At 45.5% G+C, this 23,083-nt stretch overlaps 1 protein-coding gene and 1 long non-coding RNA gene across 5 annotated transcripts in view; one reads left to right on the forward strand and one right to left on the reverse strand.

The window, feature by feature from the left end:
- ELMO2 (engulfment and cell motility 2) overlaps positions 1-23,083 on the reverse strand; it is a 40,642-nt gene that overhangs the window by 4,029 nt on the left and 13,530 nt on the right. For 2 of the 4 annotated variants that reach the window (XM_008951398.6, XM_034947552.1), the window contains 16 exons: positions 23,013-23,063; positions 18,968-19,149; positions 17,257-17,356; positions 16,042-16,193; positions 13,329-13,407; positions 12,122-12,157; positions 10,169-10,219; positions 5,571-5,693; positions 5,139-5,273; positions 4,434-4,538; positions 4,230-4,338; positions 3,300-3,436; positions 1,714-1,877; positions 1,487-1,599; positions 1,260-1,367; positions 349-431 (listed from right to left, as the gene is read on the reverse strand). In XM_008951398.6, coding sequence (XP_008949646.1) covers positions 349-431; positions 1,260-1,367; positions 1,487-1,599; positions 1,714-1,877; positions 3,300-3,436; positions 4,230-4,338; positions 4,434-4,538; positions 5,139-5,273; positions 5,571-5,693; positions 10,169-10,219; positions 12,122-12,157; positions 13,329-13,407; positions 16,042-16,193; positions 17,257-17,356; positions 18,968-19,149; positions 23,013-23,063 — 1,728 coding nt within the window. The remainder of the gene's footprint in view (positions 1-348; positions 432-1,259; positions 1,368-1,486; positions 1,600-1,713; positions 1,878-3,299; positions 3,437-4,229; positions 4,339-4,433; positions 4,539-5,138; positions 5,274-5,570; positions 5,694-10,168; positions 10,220-12,121; positions 12,158-13,328; positions 13,408-16,041; positions 16,194-17,256; positions 17,357-18,967; positions 19,150-23,012; positions 23,064-23,083) is intronic. The other 2 variants (XM_003826002.7, XM_003826001.7) reach the window with 1 other exon arrangement.
- LOC129394904 (uncharacterized) overlaps positions 6,184-23,083 on the forward strand; it is a 36,158-nt gene continuing 19,258 nt past the window's right edge. The window contains exons 1-3 of the long non-coding RNA XR_008622293.2: positions 6,184-10,026; positions 17,619-17,709; positions 20,672-21,041. This is a non-coding gene — a long non-coding RNA (uncharacterized LOC129394904). The remainder of the gene's footprint in view (positions 10,027-17,618; positions 17,710-20,671; positions 21,042-23,083) is intronic.

Raw genomic sequence — 23,083 nt, forward strand, 5'->3', positions numbered from 1 at the left:
GAAATAACTACTTTCATTTCCTGTTATGTGTGCTAATGGACTGGTGGCAATGTTATATACTATACGATGTACACTAAATATTTACAGATGAAACAGTGTGATACTTGGGACTTTCTTCAAAGCGATAAAGGAGAGAAACAAGTGGATGGGCAGAACTGGCCATGGTTGCTGAGTCTGGGTGATGTGTATACAGAGGTTCCATCTATTTTTGTGTATGTTCAAAATTCTTAATAAAACATTCAGGAATAGAGAGGGGAAGATGCCAAGAATGCACCTGGAAAAAACCACCACCAATGGCACTCTCCAAGTATCACTGAGCCAGCTACTCAAACTGGCCTCTCTACTCACCTTGTTCTGTTTCAGAGCACTTTTCTCTTTCATGTGGGGACAATCTTTCCCAGTGACAATGGCCTTAATGTCTGCAACAGGAACTGATAAATGATGGGAATTAGTCTCTGGAAGTTCATGCTGCAAGCTGGTCAGTGCCGACATCAGTGCTGGAAGGGAGGTACTGGGGCAGATGCATAGAAAGCCTCAGCCCCAAACTCCAAGGGCTGCTGTATGAGCTCAGTGAGGGTGGTGGGGAGGGTGGCCTTGTACTGTTCCCTCCTTGGTCACTCCTGTAGACCACAGCCCAGTGAGGCTGTGTCAAAGCTAACTGAGGGTCACTTCAGGGCTCTTGGATTTATATCCCCAAGGAACAGGACCTTGGTGACTCCCTTCCCCTCTCCTTCACAATAATGGCGATGATGATGCCATCATCGCCAACAGCAGTGGCAGCTGCTAACAGTTATGCTGACTACCTGCCAACCACTCTTCTAAGTGCTTTGCATACATTACTCATGCAATCCTCTTAGGAGGAAAGTGTGGCTATTATTCCCACTTTACAGGAGAAGAAACCAAGGCAGAGGGGAGAACTAACTTGCAATTAATTAGAATTCAAGTTAATTAGGAGCAAAGCCAGGATTTGAATGTGGGCAGTCTGGCTTCACAGCTTCTCCTCTTAACTACTGCCTTTCGACTTAGTCATGTACCACCCTTTACAATCTACACAATACATTCACACCTGTGAACTCATTGTTTCTCCAAACCACCCCACCGAGTAGGCCAGGTAGAGGAAATCGCTGACAGATAAGGAAACAGGTCCAGAGAGGTTAACAGGTACAAGCCCAGATGATCAGCTACAAACAGCTGGACTAGAACTCCTGTCTCCTGACAAGTCCAGCGACCATGACACATCAACAGAGAAATGAACCTACTTTTCTCCTGCAGGGATTCAAATGTCACCTCCCCTTGTGGGTTGTCATCCAAGTCACCATAGTGAAGGACCTTGTGGTTCAGTGCCAACCGGCAGTACCAGAACCGTTCTGGAACACAAGGGAAGCCAAACAGGTGAGCAACGACAGTATTGGGAAAGGCCTGGGCACAAAAGGGGCCATCCAGGCAGGCTCTTCCCGGCACCAAGAATTGCCCCGTCTCCTCTCACCTTGCCTTCGGCGGTTCCCAATCTTTCGGAAGCTGCTGCCCTCACAGAGCCGGTTCAGGCGCTGCTGCTTGATCAGCTCAAGGATCTCGGGCTGGATCTTCTCCCTCAGCTCCCTGGGGCGGACACACACTGGAGTGAGCGGAAGGTCATGGGGACAGTGGAGCTCTGGAAGGAAAGCAGAGCTGGCAGCCACCTCCCCCGCCAGCCTCCCCTGAGATGGAACTTACACAATTGGCGGGGACTGGAAGTCATCCTGACTCATCCTCTCAGACTGGCGCAGTCGTAGAATCTCAGAGTAACTCAGGCTACGCAATTTGCTCTTGAACTGATCCAAAGAGTTGGGTTTGGAGGGCAAAGCTCGAGTGATTTGCTCTCGGACGACTTGCATAACCTAAGAGGAGAAGAACCCAGCCAACTCACACCACTACTCTTGAGAAATGGACAGGCCTATTATGGAGCACCAAGGCTCTTTCCTGCCCCAGGGTCTTGAGCAGGGCAGGCACTACAGACATCTGCTGGGTGAGTAAGGTATACCTTCTTAGACGGTTATTCAGGTCACATGACTGACACTGATAGATGCTTTATTTCCCATATATTTCAATTGGTCAATGGTGTGGGGGAAATGAGCATGGATTTTTGTAGTCAGAAAGAAGTGGGTTCACATCTTGACTCTGTCCCTTCAGCAAGTCACTTAACATCCTTAGGTGTGCATCTACTCATCTCTAAACCGAGAGAAAGGAAGACACATCTCCTGATAGGTGTTGCCATAAAGAATATGAGATACCAGCCGGTTGCAGTAGCTCATGCTTTGGGAGGCTGAGGCAGGCGGATCACCTGAGGTCAGGAGTTTGAGACCAGCCTGGCCAACATGGTAAAAATTACAAAAATTAGCCAGGTGTGGTGGCTCACGCCTGTAGTCCCAGCTACTCAGGAAGCTGAAGTAGAAGGATCACTTCAACCTCAGAGGTGGAGGTTGCAGTGAGCCGAGACAGTGCCACTGCACTCCAGCCTGGGTGACAAGAGTGAAACTCTGTCTCAAAAAAACAAACAAACAAACAAACAAAAGAATAGAAAGGCAAGCGCAGTGCCTGGCATGCTGTGGTGTTTTAAAAAAAATGCATTGGTCCCCTTAAAACAACTATTAAAGAAAACAACAGGATACCACACTGCATGCGCAGTATGATCTTGCTAATGAAGGAAAAACCTGTAGGGGATAAAAAAGACTAGAGGAAAACAAAAATGTTTGTCACTGGATGGTGTAAATACAGGTAACTTTTTATTCTTTATACTTTCCAAATTTTTTATGATGAGATGATCAACTTCAAAACACTTGATCCCTAGATGATCAGCTTTTGAGGGCCTGGCACAACAGTGCTCTGCATAGAGTGAGGACTGAAAGCACCGAGGGATAACTATCAATTAAGTACCCAGGGTGTGCACATCATGCCAGTCCACTCTTCTCTAACCTTCCCAGTTCACAAAACTACAGCAGTACCTGCACAGTAAGCACTCAATAAACCACAGTGAGTCTTCTAATGCTTATCCTCCTGACCTCTCTGGAGGACGGGAGGGACAGGTGCTAACTTCAATGGACAAATGAGGGCCTACGGCACCAAGTGGAAGACAAGCTCAAGGTCACAGAGGGAGCAACAACCAGATGGGGCTGAGGCTCCCCAATGCCTCAGTCTTGTGACACAGTTCTGCAGACCAAGCTGCTTTTCCAGCTCGGATTCTCCAGGTGCCAGCCAGCTGTCAAAGGCTGTCGTGTGATGGTCTCCTCCCGTGGGCCTCAGAGCAGCCCGGAGACACTGACCTTGTTGAAGTCCTCTGCTGTTGCCCTCATCTCCTTCCAGGTCTTGTTCAACAGCTGGATGCAGATTCCAAAGAGCTCTTCAAAGGCTCGGTCATGGGTAAAGAACATCGGGTGGTAGTCATTGCGTCCTTCATTTGCTGTGGAAGTGAAAAAACAGGGAGAAGATGAAGCCTCTGTCCACAAGGGCCTGGGAGCTCATGTCTGGAAACTTTGCACCAAAGTCCCGAGGAACAACAGCAGCCCAAGGCGCGCAGTTAACAGGGAGTGTGGGATGGGCGTTTCTCACTTCCTTAGCTTTCTTCTCCAGGGTGCATTTTCTTGCCTTCCCTCTACCCTGTTACAGACTCAGCCAGCCCTTACCCACAGGCATGGGGTAGCTTTGGAATATGATTCAAATTGCCAGTTCAAACAAAGCAACAACCATGATTCCCATAAATAAGGATAAGATGGAATTATCAGCTGATGCAGTGATTTAAAACAAAAAACAAAATTAAAAACCCACCTAAGGTTGTCTAGTCCCACTGACATCTTTTTTTTTTTTTTTTTAAGATAGAGTCTCACTCTGTCGCCCAGGCTGGAATGCAGTGGCATGACTATGCTCACTATAGCCTTGACCTCCTGACACAGTGATCCTCCTACCTCAGCTTCCTGAGTAGTTGGGACCAGAGGCATGCACTACCAGTTGGCTAATTTTTGGTTTTTTTTTTTTTTTTTTTTTTTTTTAGAGATGGGGTCTCACTATGTTGCCCAGACTGGTTTTGGACTCCTGGGCTCAAGTGATCCTCCTGCCTCAGTCTCCCAAAGTGCTGAGATTACAGGTGTGAACCACCACGCCCGACCCCACTGACATGTAACTGTTTATAATTTCAAGTCTCACTGAGCTCTTGATGACAAGGAATGGCTGAAGAAGAGGGAGCTGCAGAGACTTACGTAGTTCCCCAACCTGCAGTATTTCACAGAGCATTTTGGTGAGCTCAATGGCACTGCGGCCAAAGGGGCATTCATGTTTGTCTTCCCGGCTACTGTTCTCCAAGACAATCTGTCGGGGGAAGAGAAAGGGAGGATTAGGGAGATGAAGGAGGAAGGCAGGAGATGTGGCACCAGGACTGAGAAGGCCAGCTCCCCTGCCTTTACCCGGATGTAGGTGTCCTGGTGGACTTTAGCCAAGTACAGCATGTTGTCCAAGGCCAGCATTCCAGGAGGAGTCTGGGTAAAGTCCATGGCTGGATTGATGTGGTTCTAGAGAAATAAAGACACCCAATTTGAGATGCGGCAGTCTCCGTGTGTGCAGGGACCTGAGGGGATGCCCTCTCGCCTCTCCTCTTGATGCTGCTACCACTCAGCACCCACCTCTGTCCTAGCTCTTTTCACACCCATCACCACCACTGAACTGTGAGCTCTTGAGTGCTGGACGGTGGCTGCCTCACCATGCATTCCAGAACCTACTTCACATGCTGCTGCACACTGAGTAGGTACGCAAGAAATACTTCTTCCAGTTAACCCCATCCTCAAGCCCTACTCTATCACAAAATATTCACACTAGGTTTGCAAAGAACCTAGCAGTTTGGGTAAGAGGACAGGTCCCCTCTCTACCCACTCTAGCTGACCGCAACCCCCCTACAGATGGATTCGTTTCACAGGACCAAACTTTGCACATAAAGTCACAGACTCACCATCAACAAAGCAAAGCAAAGCAAGCATTAAAGCTCCACCAGCTTCCTAACTGTCATCTATTCCAGGGCCACCATGGGGTTGGTTGTCAGTGCTCTGTCTGGGTGGGACCATTGACTTCCCATCAGGGGAGAGGGCCTACCACCGTCTATGCTCTGAGGTACTTACGGTAAATCCCAGCATTTTGTAGTCCTTTGTGTACATGGCTTTGCGTTTTTCGGTCCCACTCCCAGGGGCATTGCTAGGATCAGACTCTGCGTCAAATGCAATCCTCCTCAGTTCAAATATGATGTCCCTTTGAGCCTGCGAGGTGAAACAGTCAGTCAGCAGGTGAATCGGCTAACCAAGGGAGCAAGGAAAAGAAACAGTGGGTCAGGCTTTTCTGGGCCAAACTTTGGCCCCAATCAATCCCTTAGGAAGCATCACCTCTACCACAGCAGGACAGAAATGGGCTTGGCTCATGGTGCAGATCATGCTAGATTTTCTAGGGCAGATGCAAACTACTTCTGCAGACAAAGACCAAGCACAGTGCCTGGCACATAGACTAAGGCTGGACTGCACCACAGCCATGAGAAAACAGCTGCTCCACTTAGCACCCACCTGGTCATTGGGGTCCATCTTGGTCATCATCCTTTCTTCCAGAAGGTTAAAGGTTAGGACTTGAAGGACATACAGCTGATGGGCCATCTCAGTTTTGATGGGGCGGTTCCCTCGGATCACATGCTAGAAAAAGCACAGGCAGGGAGCAGGGGACTGAACTGATCTCTTTTAATGAAGGGCCACATCCATGCTAAGGAAAAGGAATGTATGTTGGGAAGGGAACAGAGCTTTCCTCCCACACACGAGGACTTCATATTCTAGAAGGCGATGGAGCATGAATGGGCTTGGTTCAGGCAGAGATGACTCACTGCAGGCCTGAAAGGCGCCATCCCTTCCTCTGCATTCCCCTGGGCAGGGGAAGTAGAGTGAAGGCAGGGGCTATACCCAACCACACCAGAAATGGGGGAGGCTACTCCATCAAGGCTATGATACAGAACATTGGGGGCTGGACCTTCCTCCAATCAGGCATTTCACAGGCCTACTAAATGCAAAACAATAGATGGTGTGCATGGAGGCAGAGTTGTTTTTCTCTTAGAAAAATAAAATGTTTTGGATGGCTTCACCCAGCAGAGAGGCTTTGGGAAAGGCCATTTTCTTTCAATGATACTGAGATAGCAACACAAAGGAGGAACAGTTCACTCTCCCACCAGCTCCCTCCCACGGCCCTCTCCTTCCTTCCTTCCTCTCACTTGTCCTCTCCTCTCTCCTATCACTCTGTCCCTGCTCCCTGTGCCGCCCACACCATGTCCCTCTCCCTCCTGACTCTCCCTCCCCACTGTCTCTGTGCACCCACATTCCCCTGTCGGTTCATCACCTCCTCCTTTGTCCCTCTGATGCCCACACCCCACTTTAGGTCCCCTGGTCCTGTCTCATGTTCTGTCTCTGTCTTTCTCTTGCATGCTGTGTCTCCCTCTGTCTGTCCTAGCTGATCAACCCTTGATTACATTCCTGTCTCTCACCATCCTGTCCTCACTCCCACAATATCCTGCTTCCCTTCTTGCTCCCTTGTATTTGTCACTCCCTCTGTCTCACCCACCATTATGAATCCTGTCCCTCTTGGTTCTTTCTTGCCCAAATGAGACTGTCCTCCATTTTCCACATGTACCACCACTATGTCCTTCAATTTCCCTACTCAGTAGCTCTGTCTCTAGGGCTGTGCTGTCCAGTATAGCAGCCACTAGCCATATGCGGCTATTTGCATTTAAATCAGTTAAAACAAATTTAAGTTGAAAATTTGGTTCCTTAGTTGCACCAGCCACATTTTAAGTGCTTAGTAGTCACCGTGGCTAGCGGCTACAGCAATGCAGATACGGAACACTTCCATTAACAGAGTTCTACTGAATAGCAATGCTCTAGAGCGCTCTGACTTTAGAGAGGTATCTGACTCAGTATCTTTTTAAAGCTCCTTCTAACTTTGGATCAGCTCTCCCTAGAGTTTGCTCTGACTCTAGATCAATCTCTTTAGACCTGTGAGGTCCAGTTTGGTAGCCCCCAGGCCCATGAAATGTTGTTAGGCCAAACTGAGAAGTGCTGTGAGTATAAATGCATACCGGATCTTGAAGCCTTAGTAGGAAAAAAGAAAATGTAAAATGTCTTATTAATAATATTTCATATTTATTACTTGTTGAAATGGTAACGTTTTCGATATCATGGGCTGAATAAAATATATTATTGAACTTAATGTCCCTATTCCTTTTTCATGCTGCTACTAAAATGTTTAAAATCATGTGCATGGTTTGGGTTCTATGTCCACTGGACGGTCCTGCTCTAGATCTCTTCCCCTACTGTGACTCCAGTGCTCTCTCCTTTTTCTAGCTGTTTCTCTAGATCTACACTTCCTAATACAGCAGCCATGAGCCACATATGGATATTTAAATTTAAAATGAAATTAAAATTACAAATTAGGTCCTCAGCCACAACAGACTTATTTAAAGTACTACACATGACTAGTGGCCACCATTGTGGACAGCACTTCCATAGCACATGCTAACATGCTGGAGTTAGGCCTCTGCCTGCATCCCTCCCTCCCTCTGAATCGGTGATCATGTCCAGTCCTGTAGCTCCCGCCCTGTCACAGGCACGCCCTCTGTCTCTTAAGCGTGAGATCGCTCTTCTTAGCTCAGTCTCACTGTTTCTTTCATCTCTCTAGCCTTACTCTCTTGTTCTCTCCTCTGTGCCCCCTGCCCCATAACTTCCCTTCCTTCCGACTCCCCCAGTCTCTCTCATGGCCAGGGGCTCTTCCCTGCCATCGCCACTTCTTTTCCCCTCCACACCTCTTCCTTTGCCTCACTCTGAGGTTTTCTTCTCCACTGCTCCCTCTCTCTACCTTCGTCTATCCTATTCCTCTCTCCTCACTCTTCTCCCTAATTTATAAAACAGCTTTGAATAGAGGTAGAAGTTAATGTGATTCTGATTTTCATTCTCTTTAATTCTCTTTCTCCAACTTAAGAAACATCAGGGCAGGAAGGTAATTAGTTATCCTAGCATCAATGACTTAAAGAAGTACAGCTCCAGTCTGATGAGTGACAGTTTGAGGTTTCACCTGAAGTCTCACTTAACTGTCAAGTATCTCAGGGTCTTAGTTCTCCGGCTTGACTCAGTGAAATCCCTGGACTTCAGTGACCATGCATTAGCCATTTCCTGCCAGGCCACTTAAGTCCTGAGTCCTGATGCTGAACTGCCTTCTATAGTGAAATCTTTACTTGTTCACAAGGTTTGTCCAGAAATGAGTTGAACTTCTAACCCGATTAAATAGTAAGTCTCAAACATAATTAAATTTCCCTCAGAAGGGCGCACTCATCCCCACACATGCAGAAGAGGGTGACCAGGAGAGCTGCTCAGGAGTGTAGGCAGGAATGTGTGGGAACCTGTGTACTCCTGTCACTTGTGGGCTTGGGGCCCCTCCTGCCAGGCTGGTAGCTGGGTGTGACCAGGGAAGCAGCCAGCAGGGAGAAGCTGGTTCTGCAAGGTGAAGTCTGGCAGACTCTGCATTTTAGAGCAGCTGACTGCTCAGCTTCACAAGTGCTCAGAGCTTACTTCTTCAATCCTATCACCTCTGCATCCTGTTCTGCCAATACAAGCAAAGTGCTTACTGAGTGCCAGACACCCTGCTAAGCACAGTATGTATATTAGCTCACTTAGTCCTCATATCCAGATGAGCAAACTGAAGTCCAGAGAAGTTATGTGAAATGCTCAAGATCAAAGATTGGAAAATGGGGACTCCAAAGTCCATGTTTAGCTTAAGTCTTAAACTTGACTTCTAATTTTTCATTTTATTCCCTTCACTGTGGTCTCCCAGGTTTCCCTTGTTTCTGACAGTTGATAAAGTTGCCTCCTTTTTTTTTGAGACAGAGTTTCGCTCTTGTTGTCCAGGCTAGAGCGCAATGGCCTGGTCTCGGCTCACTGCAACCTCCACCTCCCGGGTTTCAAGCAATTCTCCTGCCTCAGCCTCCTGAGTAGCTGGGATTACAGGCACCCATCACCACGCCCGGCTAATTTTTGTATTTTTAGTAAAGACAAGGTTTCACCATGTCGGTCAGGCTGGTCTTGAACTCCTGACCTCAGGCAATCCACCCGCCTCAGCCTCCCAAAATGCTGGGATTACAGGTGTGAGCCACCACGTCCGGCCAAAGTTGCCTCCTTTTAATTCAGATCCTTGGCTCTCCTCCTCCACTCCCACCGGCCCCACCTCCCAACGTCAGCCCTACTCCACCCCACAGATGGTAACAGGGATTTATACCTCTTTCCAGATCCCCCTGCCAGCTCCTGCTCTGCGCTCCTCCCTCAGGCACCCCTTAGCAAACACATGTCTTTCATGTGCTCTTTCTAAAATGCAAGTCTGGTTACTTCACAAGCTCAATTAAATGCCCTCAGCTGTCCTTAGGAATGAGACTAACCTTTCCTGATCTGGTCCTCGCTACCTCTCTAGCCTCCTCACCTACTTGCTCCTTGCTCTGTGCCTAATCACACACTCCTTCTGGGTTCTGGCTACCCTCTGACTGAAATTCCTGTTATTCCCGGTCTGCCTACTCATCCTCTAAGGGTCACCTGAAGACATTCCTCTAAAGGTTTCCGGAAACACTCTCCTTCAAGGCAGAAATCACTGCTCCTCCTCCATCCTTTCCTAGACCACAGACCCAGATCACACCCCACTATGATCACTAGTATTTCCTACCAGGCCAGAAGGTCTTTGAGAGCAAATACACTTGCTTACTTAGTTCTGTCAGTGCCCTACACAATTCAGATTTTTAATCAGTGTCAGCTGGATGAGTTATTTTCCCCCTTTGTGCCTATTTTAACATATTCCCTCTGGATAAAAATTCTGGAGTTGCAGGGCAACAAACAGTAGAGCTGGCCTTGGTCCCTCCCTGGACGCACTGCAATTGCTGGTGAGATGGCTGCCTAGAGGCAACTCTGCTCACAGAAGATCACGGGAAAAAGCTCTTCAGTTCGAGAGGTATTTACCTATTGATAAGGTTCCTCTGTGTGTCCTCCTCACTCATTAATAATTTCAATAATAATATATTAACAATAACAGTAATAATTGTTGTTAATAGTAACAAAATAGTAACAAAATACAGTGTGCTCCAGGAACTCACATTCAGGATTATAGACCGGAGATGCTTCTGTGCAAATGCATTTGCCATATCCTGTGGAGGAAAATAAGCAAATATAAGGCAGGGTGGCAGGCACACACCTGTGACTACTATCGAGAGGAAGGTGATGTCAAAATTCTGGGCCTTTTTTGCTTTCTTAAATTTTTTTCCTCCCAAATGAAAAGTGGGTGAATGAACGAAAATCCACTGACCATCAGATGTATTTTACACTCTGCAACATTCCCTATTTTTGTGAGTGCAAATTAATTCAAATAGGATTTCCTTTCCTAATGGCACAATCAACTCCACTGTCTTCAAAGAGAGATGAGGACTGCTTGAAGATGAGACGCTTGTGTCACAAGGACATTGCACATGGACACAGAGCAGTGTGATGGTTTCTAAGCCACATGTATCGTGCCAGGTAGACCCCACTGCTAAGGCTAGAAGGAACTCTAGTGAAGCACTGACTCCAAACAAGGAAGGGCTTTGGTCCAGCAACCCCCTCCCACCCTACAGCAGACGGCTGGGGTCTGGACGCTCTACAACAGTAAGTAGTCTAGGATTCCGTTCTAACTGGCTTAGAGAACAATGGGTCTGGTGTTTTGGGTAATTTTTTATAACAGGCTCACTTTTTTAATAATATTTGATCCAGACTTTGATAGTTATGCTTTATTTATTTAGCCCACCCAGGAAATCAAGCATCCTACATAAATGAATCTTCCAGGGAGCAAAGCTTTAAGGGTTCTCTCAGAACCATTATTTTGACCATTCTTATGCAAATCTTTTAAAGACATATTATATACATTTATTTCTGAAGTGACTACAGTGATAATTTAATCACTGCTAAGGAGTCGGCTTCATCAAAAAGAACATCAGTGATTATTCTGTGTTGTGACACTGTGATACCCTGAGGAGCTACTGAGATGTGAAGCTATTTTCCCATAAACAAAATGGTCCCAGATTACAATGCCTTTAATTTTTCTGACAGCTTTTCATAATTCTTGTCTCCTCCTTCCAATGTCGACCATCACTTCTTACTGATGTTAATTACCATGACTTCATTTTCTAAACTGCCGCCTTCATTTAATTTTATAGAGAATCCTAAATCAGTGGGCCTGAGGGAGCTGTCACACCTCTCCTATGGAGTAGTATCTGTGAGCTCTCTGTCATTTTTCTCAGAGCTGAAAGGCCCCTCTGTCACACTTCTGGATTTCTAGCCATATTCCAAATGGCTAATGCTGCCAGGAACATTAAATTTTACTTTGCATTCTCTGAATACATACTGGCTAGCAGAGGAGGACAGTGGCCTAGAAACTTCTCTGGTAACTATAGGAGGTCGACTGAGATTAAATCTTGCTGTGGACAACTCATAAAGTGGGTAATTGACAGTGGTCTGCAGCTAGAATATAAAGGTCTTAGACCAAAAGCTTCTCTGTGGTGTCAGGGGGAGGCACTTATCCCCTTTCATCTCCTCGCAAAGCTGACCTCTCTAAAGCTCCCTATAATGAAGAAATGAGCATCCAAATTCCCTTTTGTCGATTGTCTAAACCTTTTCGGATTCCTACGGTCTAGTAAGAGTCCAAAAAGGGCATGGATACCTTTTCTCTTCCACTAAAGCAAGTAAGAAGGTGACGCATCCATGGTATTGTCTAGATCAAAGTTACGAGCTGTTTCTGAGTCTGGTCTTCCCTAGTTGAACTACAGACCCATGCAAAGGCACGTTAGAAAGGAAGGCTGGGGCCACACTCCCTGGGGCAGGTACCCCCTTAATCCTTTCTGTGACTCTAATCTGCGGTACTTCCCTAAGTGTCCTGACAAAGGAGATTCACAGCACACAACCTTTCCCTGGGTCTTGGCATGCCCTGAACATCTAGATCAGACCATGAGATTCTTGCCTAGCTTTGACTTCCCCACCTGCAAGAGCCGGGGCCCTTTCCACATGGCAGTGCTACTTACAGTGACAGGCAGGTCTAGAGGATTAAGGTGCTTGTCCTGCCGGCAGAAAGCAAAAGCACAGAGAGAAGCAGACGGAATGAGCTTTCAGCTTACATTCAAACAAGGACCGGGAAGGCAGATTAACAGAGCCAAGCCATCCAAGAAAGACAAGGACAGACAGAACCACAGATGCTTCTGGTCTTCCCTCTAGAATCTACCAAGAGCTGGGTACATACATGATCCCACTTGAATTTCATCTTACTGAGCCCATGAGATTGTCAGAGAACTAAAATGTCTTACTTTTAACACCACTTGGGCTTTTCTCAGAGAAATCTAGAATGTTAGTATTGGAAGGGCTGTCAGAGATCATTTAAACTGGCCCTTTCATTTTACAGAAAGAGAAACTGAGACCCAAAGAGGTTACAAACACTTGCCCAGCCAGCAGCAGAGAGAATACTTAGTCCCAGGCCCCTCGGCTCTTAGGTCAGTGCTTGTTCCACCACCCAGCTGATTGTTAGTTTCCTCATTTGTGAAACAGGGATCTTGTTTTTCCTCGGACATCCTTGCGAGGTAAACAAGGCAGATGTTGTTGCTCCCATGTGACAGGTGAGGAAACTAAGGTTCACAGAGGCAGAGCTATCTGCATAATGTCACAGTTAATGAACAGGGGAAGGAAGATGTTTAGAATCTCCATCAGAGAACCTTTAAACATAAGATTTAGTGTGAAATCCCATTCATATTGGACTCGTTGGACTCAGGGTACCCACAGGGTCTCCTCTTCCTTATTCTTGATTCTGTAACCCAGGAGTTGGCAAACTATGGCCATATTAGGCTTGTTGCCTGTTTTTGTAAATAAATTTTATTGGAAGACAGCCATACCCATTCATTTACCTACTGGCCGAGGCTGCTTTTGGCTACAATGGCAAGGTTGAGTAGCTATCACATAGACCATATGGCCCATAAAGTCAAACATATTTATTCTCTGGCCCTTTAGAGGAAAAAGTTTGAAGGGCCCTGCTCTCATCTAAGACCCAGCTGGTTTCCCCTCATAGTTCTTCCCTGGGTCTTCCTTAGCAAAGCCACCCTGCTGGGCTCCAGACCAGACAGCTAGGAGGAAGAACTCTTGGGAAAATGGCTGGATTTGTGCTCTCTGCATAGCAAAGAGTGCATGGGGTGAGAATTATCTCAGAAGAGCCCAGATGAAAAATGTGAAAAGGCAGCCACAGACCTGTCGTTTGTCCTCAGGAGCCTTCAGAAAAAGTGCATTAATCAGTGCAATGGCGTAGGTCTGAATCTCCTGGTTGGAGCTGTGTCAATGGAGAAAGAAGGCAGAGGGAGATTAGAAGACTGAACAGCAAGATGATGCTTAGAAATGGTTTAAAACAATCACTCACAGATTATAAGCAAATAATGATCTGGAGCTCAGTCTCAAAAGCATTCAAAGTGGGCGTGCTCTTGACCCAGCAATTTCACTAATAGGAATTTATCCTAAGACAGTAATCAGAGAGCTATGCAAGATTTACTGACAAGGCGTTTCATTAAAGTACTACTTAAAAAAGAATGGAAAGTAATCCAAATGGTCACATTAGCCAACATTTATACATATGAGAATCTTAAGTAGTTATTAAAAGTCATGTTTTAGGGTAAAGATTCTTAACCTGGGATTCAGGGATGGGCTTAGAGTATTTGTGAACCCCAGGAATGATACAGAAATTATTCTATGTAGTTTGCCAACTAAGTGGTATTTTTTCCAAACTGGTGAGAGTATATACTTGTTACCAGATTTTCAAAGGTGTCTAGGTTGCAAAAAAGACTTAGAACTACCCTTTTAGAAAAATCTTTGACATAGAGAAATGTTCAAGATGTATTATTCAGTTAAAAAAAATCAAGGTACACATAGTATATATAATGAGATCCCAATTTTGTTAAAAATATGCATAAAAATACTGAAGGGACATTCAATTTAATGTTTAACAGTGGGTATGTCTGGAGGTGAGATAATGGGCAAATAATTTACTTTTTGCGTTTTTCTGTATTTTTAAAGTCTTTGACGATAAACTTATTTTATTATGAACAAACAAAATAACTACTATCATTCTCTGGAATCTTACAATCCTGGTACTTGACATCTCCACCTGCCATGTCTTGGGTGCATTCTGTGGCTGTCTTTCCAGAGGGTCTGATGGGCTTCCTGGTTAGTCACATGGTACCCAGGGAGTCTAACAGAGGGCACTAAGTGTCCCTCAGCCCAAAAAGGAAAGCATATAAGTTCTGGTGACAGCTGTGGGCTGAAAGTATTGGCTCCTATGAAATGCCATGTTCCCCTATCATCCCTAGGGAGGCAACTGGGGCCACTCTGAATTCAGAGACAAAAAAAAACCAGAGAGGTAGATGTGAGGTTACAGGAAAATCAGAATTCTCTATCTGGAGTTTATAATGTCCCTCTCACCTTAATCAACCTTGGTGGCTCGCTGGGTATGAAAGCTGAGGCTAGACCAGGCATGGTGACTCACACCTGTAGTCCCAGCTACTCAGGAGGCTGGGGTGGGAGGACTGCTTGAGCCCAACAGTTTGAGACCAGCCTGGACAACACAGCGAGACCCTGTCTCTACAGAAAAAAAAAAAAAAAAAAAAACTAGCCAGGTGTTGTGGAGTGTGCCTGTGATTCCAGCTACTCGGGAGGCTGAGATGGGGAGGATCGCTTGAGCCTGCAGTGAGTTATGATCATGCCACTGCGCTCCAGCTTGGGCGGCAGAGTGAGACCCTGTCTCAAAAAAGAAAAGCAAAGAAAGCTGAGGCTGAAAATTCCTTAAAAGTGACAAGGAGAAATCAGAGTTGCAAAGAAATAATTGTGCTTTCTTTTTACTTGGATTAGTGGGGAAAAACAAGTTGGGAGCATAGCTGAGTGAAGACAGGGCCACTATAAACTCCCAAATCTGGGAGCTATGACTTCCCCTCGAACTGGTGGGGGATTCTGGCAACATTCTGACAATGTCTAAAAAACAGAAGTGAACAACAGTCAGAAGAGAATCAACAGGAGTGCCACCACTGTTTTGCAAAGTCCAGCTTCCTTACATGGTGTAGGTTGGTTGGAAGTGAGGTAAAAACAGCGGAGACGGGAGAAACATTGCTCCAATGGGTTCATTTGTCATATGGTCTCAGTATCTGGTAAAATGTTTTAGGATGTGATAAGAGTCTTAACAAACAAACAAAGGAAAAAAGCCCCTGAATTTACTGAATACCTAACCCAGGTTGGCCTCTATGCTGGACCTTTTTAAAATCTCCTTTGATCCTCACAGTGTGAGAGGTGAAGGTGATTAACCTATTCTAGAGATGAAGAAACTGAGGCCAGAAGAGACTAGGTTACTTGCTGATGGCAGAGACCTAGTATGCAGAAGAGCCTGGATTTGAACTGATATTCCAAACTCACACCTGTGTGATATTTCTTACAAATCACCCACAGTGCATTGTCGGTTCAGTGAGCATTCATTCAACAAGCACTAATTGAGCCTCTACTTAAATCAAAACAGGGGATACAACAATGATTGGTCTCTGTTTCAAGGGGGCTGTATGTTCAAAATGGGCAACAGATAATAAAAATCCAGTATTTTATATAATTATCATAGGTACAGAGACTACTGGGCCCATGTGAGAAAGCATCTAATTTTGCCTGGTACCACCCTGGTATGGGAAGACTGGGAAAATCTTCATTTTAACCTAAGGGGCAGAGAGAGTTACAGAGGATTTTGGGCAGGAGCATGACATGATCAAGTCTGAATGATGGGAGAAATTCTGGCAGGAGTGTGGAAGAGGTGATGAATGAAGAAGCCAACCAGCAGCTTGGAATATAAGCAAAGGAGAGTAGGATTGGAAGACTTAAAATAAGAGGAGAAAAGAGGACAGACAAGTGAAGGGAGGGAGGTGTAGGGTTTTTTACTCACACCTGGAGGTGTGAGATGAGCTGTCCCACGGTGATTTCCTCGGCTATCTTCTGGTACAGACTCTGGCTGTTCAAGACCATGCTCTCCAGGATGGCCAGGGACCTCTGAAGGATTGACACGTCCACCATGGGCTGGCTCACATACCCTGCAATCTAGACCCAGAGATGGCACATCAATTGAGAAGCTCAGGGCCCAAGAAAGATAGAAGCTTAGCATCTGATGCTAGCCCTTGAAGCTCTCTCTGCTTCACATTTGGGCAGCTGTTGCTAGGTGGATAGTGGTATCTGGTTTATGGCTACCCTGGCCAATGTGCCAGGGATTCCCTTGGCATGGATACCTTAATCTCAGATTATAGTATCCACTTAATTGTTTCCTCAAAATCTAAAAGCTTAATTCTTTTTATCAAAATAAGGGTTCCAGTTTGAGAAAGTGGGGTATAAAAAAGCAGAGGATTTTACTGATACTGGGATCTCATTTTATCTCCATGTACCTCCCCTGACACACACTCCCGCTAAACACACTTAGACTTTGAGAGGTAGAAAGGACCTTGAAGCCTTTTACTCTAATCCTTCTTCTCAGTCCCCATTATAATATCCTTGACACATGGTCATTTCACTTGTGTCCAGTGTCGGGGAGTCCCAATGTCCTAAGCCAATGATAGCTGAAGTTCTAGGGCAGCAGATACAATATTATTCATTGGTTTTAGTTCAGTTTTCTGAATTGACACTGCTCCTTTGTGTAAAAGAAAGGAGGGTAAAACCAGAAGTACCCTCTCCCACCCACTGAACTTAGTCTGACAATCCAAACAGGCTACCTTGCAGATTTGTAAATAGAAGGCAAATTTACAAATGAAATGCAAATTTTTTTATATATATATATATAAAAAGAAGAGAGAGCTCAGGAAGTCGGTCAAAAGACTCAGGGCTAGTACTGGTTGACTGGCTGGCTTTATCCCCAGTCTCACTGACAATCTAATTCTACTTTGATCATATTTAGTTCTGACGGTCCAGTTCCATCTCAGTGCAGGCCCTGAGAATATAACAAAATGCAAATCTTTCAGAAGCCACAGAAGACTAGAGCTTGAGGATGAAAAATCTGGCCCCAGGGAATATAAAGCTGATCTCACCAGAATGGCAATATTGCCTGTATCTCCCCTTAAGCCTTGTGAACTGGCAGCTGAGGGAGGAGAGAAAGACAGAATGTTGGAGGCCTCACCTGCTTAATAAAGGTGATTGAAACCATGTCCCAGGAGACAATGCCATGGTCCATGAGCTCTAGGAAGGCAGTCAGGGTGAATGCCAGCATCTCACTGTAGCTGAGACACGTGCAACACACACACAAAATAGACAAAGATTCAGATCGGGAAACACAGGTGTGAGGGCAGCCACAAAAAAGATGAATTTTAATGTGAACACCCCATGGGAAATCAGTCGATGCAACTGTAACTGTAAGTGCCTGTGTGCACACCTAGCCAGTGTAGAGCAGATTCAGCCCAGGTATCTATCGCTGCAAAAAAAAAAAAAAAAAAAAATGTTGCTGGGTAATTAGATCTTCCTTCTCCATATGCTTCATCCCAGGGACACAGAATCACTTATCTATTTCCCAAGACCAAAGAAGACATTGGACCTTTGTCAAACTCCAACACCTGTTGGGAGAACCTAAGGAAGTGTAAGTGCCATGTTAACCTTTGGGCCAAGAGGCAGTAGAGTGCAAGAGATGGGTTCAGTTCCTGTCCACCTTACTAACCAAGCAAATTTTATCTTTTCAAAATTCAGTGTCTTCCTCTGTAAAATCAAGTTAGTCTCACAGCATTAACCTCACAGGGTTGTGGAGACGACAAGATGATGATGTATGCAAAGCTCTTATTCTAGTGCTGGTAGAGAATAAGGATTAAAATGTTTTCTCTTTTTTCTCTTCTCCTTATACATTTAATCCTTTATACATCTGTACAGTGCTCTAGAATTAACAGATGATATTCCTATTTACAAAGCATGTTCAGACACATTCTCATTAACAATACTTCTCACAATAATACTGCAAGGTAGCTATTATTATCCTCAGGCTGAAGAGAGTGAAACTAAGGCCAGTCTAACCCTGCACCCTTGGGAGACTGTAGAACTATGTCAGTGCTGATGGCAGCTGAAGGCTTCAGGACTTCAATACAGCTGGAAGATCCAATATGTAAAACAAATATCTATGATTAGTTACTCGATTTGGCTAACAATTTCAATAGTTGATCTATGGGCTGAGAAGATTTCTGACTCCCTCTTTGGCAGGTTAGGCTCCAAGCACCTGTTTACTGATTGCTGCTCACAAGGCACAACTGCCCACCGCATGCATGTGAACTCTGGGGTATGATGAAGATGCTTGTGGGTATCACAAAGTTCTGGTCTCCTCCTCCCTGTGCAAAAGTGTGGCAGGGAGATGGTGAATGGGTAGGTTGACACCTGTGGTAAACACAAAGGAAGGCGTGTGTGTGTGTGCGTGTGTGTGTGTGTGTGTGTGTATGGGGTGGGAGGTGACTGAAGAGGGAGGAGCAGGGGATGATTACAAACAGACACCTGGGAGATACTGGACCATCTGCTCACTAACCCTCATCAAACCAAACATTTCCAGCAATTAACAGGTCTGTCACGACGTGACTCCTCTCCTCCTGACTTCTCTAGCCCCTATTTTCACTGCTCACTTGGCACAGTACTGTTTTGTACTATTATTTAATTTGTGAGAGCCCAAATAGACTACATGATTTAGAATCACAATATGGAATTATATCTCTTGGTATGGACTCTAGTGCTTGGCACACTGCTCTGCACACAGGTGGTATTCAATAAACTCCTTATTTGACTCAAGGGAAATGAGACTAGGATGCCCTGTGGGATGTAGTAAATCGTCAAAGTCCTTGGAACGAGACCTTAGTCATACTCACTGGGACAAGAGCTTGGTTCCACTTTCCACGAGCCTTGTCAGCACAATGATGCCATCCATGTTGATGAACTCAGTAGCGAAAGTCACGTCGGCAGAGAGCTTGGCCAGCTCCTTCATGGCATCCAGCCGGGTCTCCATGTTGGATGACTGGGTCCTCTCCATCAGCTGGCGTGCAGCCCGGGACTAGGAGGCCAGGGACAAGATATGTGCCATCTGCTCCTTGGAGCAGGTTACTACTCTGTGGATAGCTCACAGAGGCCCTTCTGTGGACATCCAAACCTGAGGCAGAACTAGTTTTTTCACACAGCTTAGGAGTTGCTAAATAAATGTTTGTGGAATCAATCAGGGAGTTATTAGTATGCCAAAACCAATCTGTAGTTATCTGCATCTTTTCTGTACCGCTTTGGCCTATGGATTTAAAAAATTCCTACCAAGGGAATACTGGAGGCATCTGGGAGGCCCACTAACGATGGTAAGTCACAGAGAAAGAGATACTGGTTTAATAGAGGAAGGTTTTCTATTTAAGCTGTCTTGCTGGGTGCGTGGCTCATGCCTGTAATCCCAAGGCTTTGAAAGGCCAAGGCAGGATTGCTTGAAGCCAGGAGTTAGACACCAGCCTGGGCAACAGAGTGACACCCTGACTCCAAAAAATGTTTTAAAATGAGCCAGGTGTGGTGGTGCACACCTGTAGTCCTAGCTACTCAGGAGGCTGAGGTGGGAAGACTGCTTGAGCCCAGGAATTCAAGATTGCAGTGAGCTAGGACTGCACCACTGCACTGCAGCCTGGGTAACAGAGAAAGACTCTCAAAAATAAAAAATAAAATAAAATTGGCCAGGCACAGTGGCTTACACCTGTAATCCCAGCACTTTGGGAGGCCAAGGCGGGCAGATCACGAGGTCAGGAGTTCGAGACCAACCTGACCAACATGATGAAACCCCGTCTCTACTAAAAACACAAAAATTAGCTGGGCATGGTGGCATGCGCCTGTAATCCCAGCTACTCAGGAGGCTGAGGCAGGAGAATTGCTTGAACCCAGGAGGCAGAGGCTGCAGTGAGCCGAGATCGTGCCACTGCACTCCAGCCTGGGCAACAGAGTGAGACTCCATCTCAAAAAAAATAAAATAAAATAAAATAAAATTTATAAAACTGTTAAACAGCAGAAGAGGTTTCTCTTGAGGTATTAAGCTCCCTGTCAGCAGAAGCAATCAAGGAGAATCTGGACAACCATCTGTCAAAGACGCTGTAGAAGGGATTCTTGCATTGGGTGAAGAATTTAATCTGATGTCCTCTAAGGTCCCTTTTAATCCTAAAATGTGAAAAGCCTGGCAATTTTTTAAAAACTTTCTCTTAAAATCCATATGATTGTTCCTCAAAGTGACAGTTCTGGGGAAACTTTAAGAACATCAAGGAGCCAGAAACAATTTCCCAATCATTTTTTGAAAATGAAGGCTGGTGAAGACAAAACCTCCTCCTGGCACATGAACTTTTCCTAGCAGGATGCCTGCCTCCTTTTCTGCAAGCTGCGGCTAAAATCCCTCCTCTAGTATTCAGTGGGCTTTCCTTCTGCTGAGCTCGTTACTACATAGTGCCTCACAATTTATTGTTTCATCATTCTCTGTTTTTTGGGTGTTAATTTAATGTTCTCCACTAGAAAGCAAGAGACTTAAGAACAAAAACACTCCTGTCTTCTTTCCTTTTTCTCAGTGTTAAGCAAGTGACTGGAGCCCAATTCCTGCTGCTGCCAAGGAGTCAGGCCTGCTGGCCCTCTCCCCTTTGCCTCTCCTCTTTTACTATTACAAAGCTGGCCCTTCAAAGCACAGTGCTCTCTGCAATACAGAAGCCCTCGCTATCTCTACAGTGGAGAAAATGTGCACCACGGGAAAAGGTCATAGCATAGAACAATCTGAAGAGCACTGGTCTGCATCCCACTTAGAAACCTCCAACTCCAAATGTCAGTTTTCCTCCTGAGACAGCATTTCTGGGCTGCTGCCTCCCGCTCCAGAGAGATGTGCTTCTGGGAAAGTCAACTACACCGTGCAAGAGGTCTGTGAAATGTGTTGGCACTTCCATAAAAGTGAGTAACTCCCAGACTGTCGTATTAAACTACCAGAGCTTAGGAGGGAAGAATGAAGTCCTTAAGATGAGAAGAGTTCAGGAGAAGAGGGGGAGGCAGAAGAACATGATGGGAGGAATATGGGCCTAGAGTCAGACAGACCTGGGTCTGAGAGCGGGCTTGGCTACTTTATTAGCTGTGTGACAAGTGGCAAGTAATTTAACCTCTCTAACCCTCAGTTTCCTTGCCTACAGAATGGGGCTATCAAGAGTACCTATCTCATGGGATGTCTGTAAAGATTAGATGATTTAATTACACAAAGTATTTAGCAAAATATACGCATTCAGTAAACGTTGGCTGATATCACTTCATACCTCCCCTCCTCTCAGATGAACCAGTCTCTCTCTGCACCAAGAAAAGAGGTGCCATCATGCCCTTAATTTTCTGGCTGCCCTTCTACAAATGTAACCAAAGGTGCAACCATATTGGCTGTCTTCTTCATGGGCCTAGCAGTCAAAGTGATTCCCTCCACCTGGGCTTTGAGTCCTTCTTCTCCTGGTCCACTAAGGTCCTGTTCTATTGATTACCTGCTTTCCTGCACCTTCAACCTTCCTCTCTTCCATCTGAACACATTCTTAAGGGCACATAAAAAATTGCAACAGAAACAACCACCACGAAGGGTCAGAAAGGTGGGGAACTGGGCAGATGGGGACAGGAGTTGCGGGGAGACCTTTTGCTACATCTCTGTGAAAATTTTTGATTTGTGAAACACATGAATGCCTTACCTGCTTTTAAAAAGCACATCTTTTTGACTCCACGTCCCCTTCGCGTTATCACCTTCTCTGTGTTTTAAAACCAAGCTTCTTGATACAGCAGTAGACTCAAAGTCCTCACTGTTTTACCTTTCTTTTACTTGACCCACTTCAGTCTGGCCACCTGGCCTCCCCACCATAACTTTTTTGTGAGTATCACCAGTGTCCTCTAACCTCCCAAGTCATTAGACAGCTTTTCTGCTCTCAGTTTACTAAATCTCTCTGCTTATTAAAAATTGCAGACATTACTCTCCTCAGTCCTGACACTCTCCCTGCCCAAAGCTCCTCAGTCACTTCACCTTCTTGGTGTTCTTTCTACCCTTCTGGTTGCTTCCTTAGTGACCTTTAAGGGCTGCTCTCACAGAAACCAGGGTCATCCTCCATTCTCCCCTTTCCTTCCACATCCAGCATATCACCATACTCATAAAGCTTACCTCCTAGATACTCTTCATATCCATCCTTTCATCTCCATTACCATTTGCCTTCACTGGGCTGTTAACATTCCTTATTAGCCTCTTCAAAGGTTCCTACTACCACCAACCTTCTTCTTAAGGCCCATCTTCCACATGGTCACTAAAGTGATCTTTCTAAAACTTAAAATCTAAACATAACGTATCTTCCTGCTTAAAATTCTTCAATGTCCTCAGTTTCCTTCTGGACAGAGTTGAAACCTATGAGTAGGCCATCAAGGAACCTTGAATATCTGGCTTCTCAATGACTGCTACAAGCCTCCAGCCACCCAGCACTCCTGCTTTTCCCAAACACAGCATACCTCTGTGCCTTGGCATATGCTGATTTCTCTGACTGGAATACTTTTCCTTTTCTTATTTCTCTAGCTAATTCTTGCTCATCCTTTAACATCTGAGCTAAGTGACACCTTCTCTGGCAAGACTTTCTGGAAATCTCCAGGCTGAGTTAGGTGGTCCCCTTTGTGAGTTCCCACAGCTCCCTAAGCAACTTTCTCTCAAGACCCTTGAGACAGGCCTTCTATTGCATTTGTTTACTCCCCACTAGGTGGTGAGAACCAAGACAGACTTATTTTCCTGTACTATTTCCTGATACAAAAAGACTGACTTTCTTATCTCCAGAGTCCTTATTTCTAGAACAGAGTCTGGCCCATGGTAGGTGCTCATATTTGTTTGTGACATGAATAAACTCCTAAGGAAGAAAGAATACCTACCGGGGAGATAGCCAGTTGTAAGATTGTCCCATTCTTAATGTCACTGCGAGTCTGAGTAGTGAAAAACAAAC

The sequence above is a fragment of the Pan paniscus genome, chromosome 21, assembly GCF_029289425.2.
Source record: "Pan paniscus chromosome 21, NHGRI_mPanPan1-v2.0_pri, whole genome shotgun sequence".
Taxonomy (NCBI): domain Eukaryota; kingdom Metazoa; phylum Chordata; class Mammalia; order Primates; family Hominidae; genus Pan; species Pan paniscus.